At 34.2% G+C, this 11,039-nt stretch overlaps 2 protein-coding genes and 1 long non-coding RNA gene across 3 annotated transcripts; 2 read left to right on the forward strand and 1 right to left on the reverse strand.

Moving 5' to 3' along the window:
- Positions 1-68: 68 nt before the first annotated feature.
- Positions 69-2,994, reverse strand: LOC114747960 (uncharacterized). Its single transcript, XR_003740426.1, has 4 exons — positions 2,607-2,994; positions 2,246-2,327; positions 1,553-1,620; positions 69-171 (listed from the first exon to the last, which is right to left on the reverse strand). It is a non-coding gene; the product is annotated as an uncharacterized LOC114747960 (long non-coding RNA).
- A 2,402-nt stretch (positions 2,995-5,396) lies between these two features.
- LOC114747958 (nudix hydrolase 1-like) lies at positions 5,397-6,064 on the forward strand. The gene is made up of 2 exons (XM_028936315.1): positions 5,397-5,545; positions 5,632-6,064. Exons 1-2 carry the CDS (start codon positions 5,401-5,403, stop codon positions 5,925-5,927), a joined length of 441 nt encoding a protein of 146 aa, XP_028792148.1. The 5' UTR covers positions 5,397-5,400; the 3' UTR covers positions 5,928-6,064.
- A 2,995-nt stretch (positions 6,065-9,059) lies between these two features.
- Positions 9,060-9,802, forward strand: LOC114747959 (nudix hydrolase 1-like). The gene is made up of 2 exons (XM_028936317.1): positions 9,060-9,255; positions 9,358-9,802. Exons 1-2 carry the CDS (start codon positions 9,114-9,116, stop codon positions 9,651-9,653), a joined length of 438 nt encoding a protein of 145 aa, XP_028792150.1. The 5' UTR covers positions 9,060-9,113; the 3' UTR covers positions 9,654-9,802.
- Positions 9,803-11,039: the final 1,237 nt, after the last annotated feature.

Genomic DNA, 11,039 nt, shown 5'->3' on the forward strand with positions numbered 1-11,039 from the left:
AACTCAACTCCACATGCATGTGATAACTAGTTTATTAAAACAATGTTGCGCGCGCGTGCATCCCTATACATATGGACTATCTTAAGTTAGAGTGAAAAACAATATGCAAAGGTTCATTTTCCAGTCATTGAAACAGCTTGCTCGGCTGTAGATTTTACTTGCCAACCATCCCTGCATTAAGAATACCAGATACACATAAATTATTCTACCAACTGGTACAAAAGTGTTATAAACTCCATGGTCCATTTATTTTTTGTCCCACACCAAAGATTTTTCAGGTCTATTTTCCAGGAGCCCCAAAAAGGTTGAAAATAGATTAAGGATGTAATGAGATCTGATCATGATGCTGCAAGCCATGAATACACTGCTCTACATTACATTTATTTTGGGGCTAGCAGGAAAATCGCAGCTTAATCTGCCAATGGTGTTACTGTCTCGTCTATATATTTATATAACATAAGTACATAACAACTTTAACAAGCCGATACTGTGATACATTTCTTAAACTTACAACCGTAGGAAGCACGCCAGCAAAATATACACCTAAAAATTATTATTATTAATTTTAAAATAAGAAGGAAAAATCTACTTGTGAAGGATGTTATTATTGCTGATGATAAGATTTTTCCCTTTCACGTAGAAGGCTTGTGTTCATAAGGACACAGATTCAACTAGTAAGGACTGATCTCATACCCCACAAGGGTATACATTCAAGTCCCACCATCAATGTGATAATCTCGGTGGCAAAAAATCAAGAAGTGCCTCTGTCTTCTATAACTGATCTTCGAGCAGTGAGGCTTACATAAACCCTAGTGAACTCTCAAAAACCAGCTCACTAATATTAACTAAGATCCTCATATTCTTATTCAAAATCCTAATCTTTGTCTATAATTTCTACTAGTAAACAACAGCAAAACAGCACAGCATACTGCACCTTGCTCATAGCATACATTTTTTCCCTTCCTTGTTGTATGTAATTTTCCTTATGGTAGTCCATAATTTTGCAGACAAGCAGTTTCACGTTTCTCTGAACTTAAACAACATTATCAAAAATTAAGGAGGCCCTTGTGACAGAGTTGAGAACAAACATAATATTCATTGTATAATTTACAAATGCCAGTACAACCATTCTTATATGCTGAATCTAACCATTCCATCCAGATTCTTTCTTATAAGGCTAAATATGGCACTCAGTTTCCAAGAGAGAACAAAAATTATATGTGGGCATAAAGGTGAGACGACCACTATATAGCCCAAATATAAGATGCTTCTTTTTATTCCAGAAAAACAAAAGCTTCTTCTTTTTGTTGTTAGTGATAAAATTTATCGCCATATGAAATTAGACAAAGTCTCTCCACCTCATCTTAAGATTGAAGACTCACAGTCCACACCACATACAAAACTTTAAAAAGTCCCACAAGTAAAAAAATCAATAAATCCTTCAGAAAACTAAAATATTTTACTCATTGCCCATTTCAACTCAGCTCTTCTGTTGGAATTTTAGAATTCTCAGACAACATGGCAAAAGACCATCAAGAAAAAAAAAATTTACCTCCACCAAATCAAGCTTGAGCCTCCTAGCTCGTTGTAGTGCTTAAAGCCTCAAAACCATTGAATGTCCTGTGTGAATACATAAATTTGATGGGAAAGTCAGGGTTCAAAAAAAGCTTATACAGTTACAAGCTCCCAAATCTGCAGGTACGTATCTTTCCAATTCCATTGTTGATTGAAAATACTGCATAGCCGCACGTGTCTATATTCTGTGTTCCAGACATCTATCATTTATTATATGCACACGACTATAAATCTCCATAAATCCTTTGGTGGTCTTATCCTAACTTCCTAAGTATGCTCCATACCATATTCTTGTTAATCGTAGTCACAATTGCTCAATAGAAAGTAAGAGAAAATAACAACCTGTGATGAGTGAACACGTCTTATTAAAATGGAAGTGTGACAGGTAGCTTTATGCTCTAGCAAATGTTTAAAACAACAACCCACAGTTTTAGCGGTTGACCCCTTTCAGTGTAAGTTGCACTAGCATTCCCCTTCTCCAAAACAGTAATTAACAGCCAACACAACCTCTTCCTAATAAGTTGATATTTGATTACCAATTGAATTATAATCATTCCTACCGAAGGTATTCATTATTAGACTGAAAAGAGCCTTCCATGCCCCAAACAACGGCGACCATATTACAAATAAACAATTTACATGCCATTATCAGGAGTAGTAATATTTTTACCATCATCAACAGCAAGCCTGACAAACTGAGCAGTGATTTCTTCATTTACTCGAGGCTCATTGTTGTCCTTCTTCGTCTTCTCCTGAAATCCAATAATGCATCATCAACCCATATCACCAAGGATAACCATCTAAACCATACATGACTACCACAACATCATACCCTGTTATACCCCACCTGAAAATCCGTTGCACTACCACACTGGAAAAGGATCCCATAACCAATTCCGCCAAAACAAACAAATACATGACTCAACATTGAAAATTTAAGCTAAGATCCCATCACTCATCACATTTCACAAGAAACGTATCGCCCCGTTTTTTTGTCACCATAGAAGCAAAGAACGTAATTACAAACTTACACTCAACAGGGGCAGCCAAAAACGTTGCGTTGTAATAAACATCAGTGGACCTATTTGGAAAAATCCAGCTTGGCCTCTCTGAAACTCGGGTTGTCCGATGTGTGATGGGGAGTCTGAATGTAAAATCTTGAAAATTGGGCGGAAAATATTTTCAACTTAGATTGCCCGATTCGGCACCAATCAATGCGCCGTCACTTATGTGCAGTTGAGGAGGCTTGGAAACTAATAGACCATCACCATGTACAGTACTAATTCGTTTGGCAGAGTAAACTTAGTTTTTCCAACAGAGATTCAGACCAGCTCTAATAGTTACCTACAGCTTTAACAGCTACCCTTGCGCCAGAACTGAAAACTGCTCTCGCGCGCAGGGGGAGGGCTGAATGGAGTTTTGGGGCCAAGAACCAGAGATGCAGAGAGCAGAGTCCCGGAAAGTTGCTGGGGAGCTGGTCTTCATGCTGGCAGCTAAATGGGCCTGATTTGATTGCTGGGCCTATTCTTAACAGTTTAGCAAATTAAATAGTAGTAGTATTTTTTTTTCTTTTTCATATAAAAATATATTTTTCCTTTTTAAAACATTTATAATAGTCCTCAAAGTTATGATCTAATCTCAAAAATTTATCAAATAAATTATTAATTTCTAAAAATAGTACACCAGATTAAATTTAGAGAACAAAGATATTGATTGAAAAATGCCCCTAAATTCATGAATGATTAAAATTTTTTCAGCTGAATGGATTGTTTAATGCCGATATCATCATAATTTTTTCTATTTTTCCTTTTTCTTGTGTTTTTTCATTTGTTTGTTTTTTATCCTATTGATAACCATGAGAGAGTAGTATTTGTGATATGCCACTTGAGAACGACTATTAAAATAGTTGTGTTTTTTTTCTTTTGTCATAAATTAAAATAAGTGTGTTTACATTTTACGAGAAAAGGTATCAAATTTTTAATTATTTGGATACAAACTATTGAACATCTAGTAAGTGCAGTCTTATATTTAGGATCGGAGAAGTACTTCTTATCTTTAATTTTGGGATTTGCATTTGGTTCTAAAATCACAATGTATTTTGATTGGCAGAAAAAAAAATTATTTTATCTTCTAAATTTATAAAATTTTCACCAAAAAGTAGTTACAATAGATATGATGAAATATGATATTTTAAGAAAACCAACATAATTTGTTATCAATAACTAACTTGAAATTTTTTCAATATTATCAAATTAGTTATTTAGCTCTGATATTAATTACATGAGCTAATATATTCCTTTTAGTTAATTTTCAAGTCTGTTCTAATGCATTTTCTTTCAATATACTACTTCCAGTCCTTAATATAAGACCCTGTTTGACTTTTTGTTTGGTCCTAATTATAAGATCTCAATCCATTTTGTCTCTTATATTTATGTATTTTTTTCCAAAATAGTCATTCTAATAATGATAATTCTAGCCAATACACTTAATTAGCAAGGATATTTTAGGAATGACAACACTTATTTATTACAAATAACTAACTTAACTTACTTTCTTAATCTCCTCAAATAAGTCAACTGGGTCTTATAATTAAGACCGGAGGTAGTATTTGTTGTCTTGCATCGAACTTCCAAAATGAGCATGTGATAAGATTGATTCCAAGTGTGATAACTTCCTTTTGGAGAGAATGATTGAATTCATGAAGGATGAAGAACCAAGTCGACCCCTCCGTTCTACCCACACTCTCAAATATGTTGATTCGAATTCAATTTCCCGAATTATTCAAAAGCCATGTAATTCTTCATGAATCATCTCTTGATGCTGAATACTTTTAAAGATGATCTTTGGCCTAATCTAAGGAAATAAATTTACATGACATTTGGATCACCTACGCACTCATTTGGAATCACTCATATAAATATTTTTTATATAAATTAAGATAAAACTCTTCTCACATACTTATTTCATATTTTATAAATCACGATTTAAAAGTTATTTTTAAAGGTTCCAATCATTATTTCATACTAGTATTATATCCTGCACCAATTTTAGATGTTATTGTTGGATAATGATAAATTATTGAAAATTTAACTACTCCTCCGGTCCTTAATATAAGACCCAATTCTTGAGTTAGTCTTGATCCTAAATATAAAACTCATTTCTCATATTTATCAATTTTTTCTAAATTGCCCCTATGAATACTCCCTCAACCATAATCAAGTAGAAAAGAGTGAGGGGATATTAAACAAGATGATAATGGTGTTTCAGAAAAAATGTGTCAATTTTCTTATAATTAACTAACTTACTTAACTTCCTTAATCTAATCAAATTAATTAAATAGATCTTATATTAAAGAGCGGAGGTATATTAATTAAATCAATGAACTGTGTAGTATTTCCAAGTTAGTTTAAATACATTCTCGAGCATCATCAACTAAAATACTGAATACCGATGGCCAACTGTCCAGGAATTGCACGCTGGCCAAAAAACAACGTAAAACCGGGGGGGAAAAGAAAGAAAAAAGCACACCGACACCCACACAAAGATAAAGAGGAAAGCACTAAACTTGGAGCCCAAGAATTGGAATAGTATTTATTTATTTTTGTTTACAGTTTAGCAACAACTGAAGAATACGTGTCAAGCATCTATTGATGGAGACGCACCAAAATGGAATGTGGGACCCATGCTTACGACTTTCGCCTTGGGGAGTATCCACATGACCTCCAAAACATTCACTTGCTTCCCAAAACGACGCCGTCTTCACAGACGGTTCTATAAAACAAAATGAAGCAGAAGTGTGGAACGAATCAACGAATCTGCCAAAAGATGAATGGTCAAGATGCAGTGGCGCCGGTGCCGAGAGTGGCCGTGGTGGTGTTCCTCCTGAAGGGGAGATCAGTTCTCTTAGGTCTGAGGCGATCCTCCGTCGGCAACTCTACTTTCGCTCTGCCCGGCGGCCACCTGGAGTTTGGTCACTCTCTTTCCCCTTCTCTATCCCTCGATTATTCTAACTGTTTGTTTCTCAGGAAATTTAAATTTTCTTTCCTCCGTGTTCAGGCGAGAGCTTCGAGGAATGTGCAATTAGAGAAGTGAAAGAGGAGACGGGGCTGGAGATCACGAAAACGGAGTTCATAATGGTGACGAACAACGTGTTCCTGGATGAACCCAAGCCGAGTCACTACGTCACCATCTCGATGCGAGCCGAACTAGCCGATCCAGAGGAAGAGCCGAAGAACATGGAACCAAACAAGTGTGATGGATGGGATTGGTATGAATGGGGAAATCTTCCGAAACCCCTGTTTGGACCACTGGATAAATTGGTCAACGAAGGGTTCAATCCATTTTCTACCTGATTCTCTGTTATCACTGTTAACGGCGATGCTTCGTTTATCTTCGATTCCGACGAAGCTCTATCAGATAATCACTAGCTACTATATATGTGATTGAGACTTTGTGAGACAAATGAAGTTGAGGTTCTCCTTTATTAGTTGTGTTGAGAGGTCTGATAGTGCAATTAATCTTATTATTATGACAATTTATAATGTAATTTTATATTAGAAAAATAATTTTGAACTTTAAACTCACATTTAAAAAAAAATCAAAGTTTGACCTAATTAATTCTGGACTTCTGGTCATGCCACTTTGGTAAAATTATGTGATCCCCAAATTGAAAAGTATGTCTTTGACCAAAAAACTGAAAAATATATCAATCATGCTTCATATATAATTGATGGATTTCATTTAAGGTCCAAAATCTGAAATAAATCAAATAATAATCCAAAAAGTGGACTGGACAAAAAGGAACAAAAATGTCGCTGAGGTGCTAAAACCTTCTTTAATGGAAAATTTTTGGAATTGATTTGACTAAGATTTATCGCAATTAATAACTAGATAAAATGATACATAAAAAGGGTAAAGGTGCAAATTAATTCTTGATTTTATTTCTTAAATGCACCTAATACCTCAATCTTTTTAGTGGTATTGTTTTACTAATTTTTTTTTTTTGAGATACAATTTTACCCATTATCTTATTGTTTTGGGTGCAATTTTACTAGTAATCTTCAGATGAAGAATATAAAATTGCACCCAAAAAAATGGGTAAAATTATATCGTTAAAAAAATTGGAATGTTAAGTGTACCTAGGACATAAAATAATGTGTAAATTTACACTTTGACTCTTGAAAAAAAAACCTCAAACAGCCTACATACCATGGTAAGCATCTGTGAAACCCAATTTGGAGACAATCCAAGACCAAAGCGGCTCTAGGATTGAGGTTTACATGTACATGTATCGTGGACCAAACGGGATGCAACTTTCTTTGGTCCCGAAACTGAAACACCTACCAACACTCTTAGTTCTAGTAAAAAAATTAGTCCCCATGACATAATAAATCAAGATTTAAATTCTTATTAAGAGATATGTCTATATTTAATGTCTGACAATATCTCGAATATGATTGTTTTTAATAAAAAGATACTTGTATCTACAAAAAGAGAAGAGGAAAAAAACTAAAACACCTAGTTTGCACCTGCGATTGAGACAAAAAAATAAATTAAAAAAAATTAGCTAAAAGAGCCTTTCAATGAAATTAACGGTCATGATTAAAGAAGGGTATGATAAGAGGATGGAAAAGAATAGGAGAGACTCTTGCCGAGCAGATCCCTCACCTTGCATCAATTACCCAGCTCCATAGAAGGCTCTAACATTTTTGAGAAGATTGTTAGCAAAAACAATGGCAAAGTTGTTTCCAAAATTACCTCATATCGAATATTTAAATTTGTAATTTATATTTTACATATTTAAATAAATAATACATTAGCAATTATATTAATGTAAAAAATCTGCTCCAATTAATTTTCCGCATTATATACCCAAAATTTGTTCATAAAAAATTAATTAGCTAGTAATCCACAAATTCCGGGCCGAAGCCAACGAACCAAATTCTTCGATCTTCATTCTTTGTAACAAAATCATTGTGTGGGATAATTCCCACCATTTTGTTCCTATCCATCAACTCCTTGTTGCGTCGATATATGCGATTTCATTCATTATACGCCTCGTTTTTTAAAGCGTAGCAACGTAACCACAGATATACATATAAAGTTTGATTTCGTTCATTGTACGCCTCGTATTTTCATTCATTTGGTTCTTCATCGTACTATCACCGTATAATATCTGCATCTATCATGAAAACCTGAAAGCCGTTCACGAACAACAAGACAAAAAATTTAACTCGAAATTATATTGGAAACTGTAGGGCTAGGTAACCACAGAGTGATTGAGGGATTATTATACGATACGTAACTCTCTCATTGATGAAGCTAGCAGCCTCCAAGCACAGAATGTCTGATCTTTGATAGACAAATGAAGGGTAACTGAAGTATATAGGATAATCCTTTCTAGTTGAAAGCGACGAAGAGACACTTCACTAACGTTAGTTCGTTACTATATATATATATATATATATATATTTGAAATCAGTTTCAGTGCTCATCGTTTTGATGAGTACTCTAAGCTCGTCAAATCTGGATCATCTATATTTGATTTAAATGGTTCAGATTTACAATCTTTAATTAATTGTTTTAAATAAAAAAAACTATTTTTTTTAAAAACGATAGTTAATAAATTATCTTTATTTTAGATTTCATCCATATTAAAATAATTATTTTGACCAAATAAAAATAATAAAAAATCAAATCCTAACCTAATGATCTAAATTTGATGAGCTTAAAATATTCATTAAAACGATGAGTATCAAAACTGGTAGCATATATATTTTCGAGGATTAAAAATTTCAAATGCCGAGTAGTCACTAGGTAATAAATTTATAACCAATACCCAAGTTCTTTATTGCTTTGCATATTCCAAATAATTCAATTAAAAGCATAGTTTTCAAACCATGAAACAAAGTGGACGAGAAAAGTCATTATCTTGCATATCTCTTGTTCTTTCTTCTACTCTCTAGTTTTCTTGTTTTCTCTCATTTTATAACATCAATCAATCAACATATGATATATTAAAACAGATAATTATGATATTAGTTAATAGTTAATATGATTGGGTTTGAAAATCTACAAAATACATTTAATTCAGATGCAAAGTTCAAGAATATGAAATCTTAACAATCATAAATGGAAGAGTCAAACTAAGAGGTTTGCTTGGTTCAATTTTTGATCATTTTTTAAAAATTTAACTACAGATGCAGAAACGGTCCAAATCCCGCAGGTCAAATATGAAATGTGGGACCCACGCCCTCCACTTTGACCGTGAGGACCCCGCGGGTCCCAAACTATAAGTGGGACCCAATTTCGTACTTCCCAGCTTTTAGTTTTGACCATTCGCAGGACAGGAAAGACGAGAATTCAAATTACTATTAACCAACCAAACAATGGTTTTCGAATTTCAAAACGACGCCGCGCCACAAATGAACAGCCAAATCGTTGCTTCTATACAAAGCAGCTGAAAATTGAAACAGCTAGGTGGCACAACACAGACACTGCCACACAGTGACGCTCGAACGCTTCAACCATTCAACAAAATGGAGAAACCTGAGGCGGCGCCGGTGCCGAGGGTGGGCGTGGCGGTCTTCCTCACCAAGGGCGGATCCGTACTCTTAGGACGGCGGCTCTCCACCGTCGGCAACTCCACTTTCGCTCTGCCCGGCGGTCATCTCGAATTCGGTCATTCTCTTTTCCCTCCTTTTCTCTTGGCTCTCTATTGATTATTTCATCTGCTTGTTTCTCGGGAAATTTGAATTTTCCTTTTCCTGGGCTTGGATTCAGGCGAGAGCTTCGAGGAATGTGCAATCAGAGAAGTGAAAGAGGAAACGGGGATGAATATAGCGAAAACGGAGTTCCTAACGGCGATGAACTACGTGCCAGCGGAGGAACCAAAGCTGCGCCACTACGTAATCATCTTCATGAGAGCTGATCCGGCCAGCGCAGACGAAGAGCCGAAGAACATGGAACCAAACAAGTGTGAGGGATGGAACTGGTACGAATGGGAGAATCTACCGAAACCCCTGTTTGGGCCATTGCACACATTGGTCGATCAAGGTTTCAAGCCCTTTCCTCCTTGATTCTCTGTTATCATCGTTAATGGCAATGATCGGTTTATCTTCGATTTTCTATTTCCCAGCTGCAAATCAAATCAGGGTGGTTCATGGAGATGATTAGATAAATGTGATTGTAAGAAGGATTTTACATATTTTGATTTCCTTTGGTTCGATGTTGGGCTTCCAGTTATTTCCGTGCAGGATTCCGATTGGGGCTAGTTAAGTGGTCTTTTTTGTTAGCAAAAGTGGTTCGGTTTACCGAAACAAAAAAAACACAAAAGATCTGCGAGTCTAGACTATTCTAGTGGGTATGGCCCGATCAACGTTGATAAGCCTATCAGTGCATTCACCTGCGTAGAAAGGAAATAAGGAAAGAAGGAAACTAAAAAAAATGATTATAGTATTTTAAAAAAAATATGTCATATGTTTTATAATTAATTAACTTATCTAATTTTTTTAATCTAATCAAATTAGTTAAATATGTTTCACATTAAAGACTGGATGAGTATTTATTATGTTAAATTATCCAATCAGTCATAAAAATTAATTGGCTTTACTGTAGTTGTTTTATCAGATTCTTAGAGTGTTTTTTTCTCTCCAAAATTATAGGTATTAATCCTTATAATCTGTTAATTGGAGCTTATTTGAATGGTGACTAAAGGAATGACATGCAAGTTGTCACTTGCCACAAAATGCAAAATAAAAAGAAACTTTTTAACAATAAAATATTGAATGAGATTTATTTATTATCAACATAAATTATTATACTCGTAATCGAATATTTGCATTCGCATATAATTTATAATTTAATTGATTTTGATTTTATTTAAATTTACATGAAAAAATCAATTCAAGTGTATGCTAACTGATCGAGTCACGCCATTAGCTATTAATGTACTTCTCTTACAAATTAACAAAATTATGAATACAGAAATCACTATCTATAACTATGAAAAGTATAAGAACCAACTTAAAAAGGCTAAAAGCTACACGGACTTGACTGAAAATGAGATAAAATTATAAGGAATTGCATATTACTTTTTTATTCTAAACGTAAGACTCATTTTGCGGTGTAATAAAATAATTCTTATATTTATAACCAGAAGAGTAATTTTTCCTAATGACTTATTATTCTCATTTTAGCATCACATTCTTAAAATCAATTGAAAATAAAATATACAGCACATGTAAGAACGATGAAAATAAGTGCCAAGCCATTGAGATACTTACGGTATACTCCTCCCATGCTTTTTATAAGATCCATAAATTTGAATTGATTTGATCATATTTATAAGTTCTTATTTGGGGATGTGTGAACATTAAATCTAATTTTATCAATTTTGCCTTTAATTAATTTTTTTATTCTCTTTCCTTATCCTTTTCTCATGATTCATTCTCTTTTATTCTTTA

The sequence above is a fragment of the Neltuma alba genome, unplaced genomic scaffold, assembly GCF_004799145.2.
Source record: "Neltuma alba isolate B1F8T4 unplaced genomic scaffold, ASM479914v2 tig00005523_pilon, whole genome shotgun sequence".
NCBI lineage: Eukaryota > Viridiplantae > Streptophyta > Magnoliopsida > Fabales > Fabaceae > Neltuma > Neltuma alba.

Bases quoted from the DNA above. Each gene is read 5' to 3' on its own strand.
- LOC114747958 (XM_028936315.1), top strand. From the start codon at position 5,401: ATGAATGGTCAAGATGCAGTGGCGCCGGTGCCGAGAGTGGCCGTGGTG. The intron at 5,546-5,631 runs GTCACTCTCTTT...CTCCGTGTTCAG, and splicing joins CGGCGGCCACCTGGAGTTTG to GCGAGAGCTTCGAGGAATGT.
- LOC114747959 (XM_028936317.1), top strand. From the start codon at position 9,114: ATGGAGAAACCTGAGGCGGCGCCGGTGCCGAGGGTGGGCGTGGCGGTC. The intron at 9,256-9,357 runs GTCATTCTCTTT...GCTTGGATTCAG, and splicing joins CGGCGGTCATCTCGAATTCG to GCGAGAGCTTCGAGGAATGT.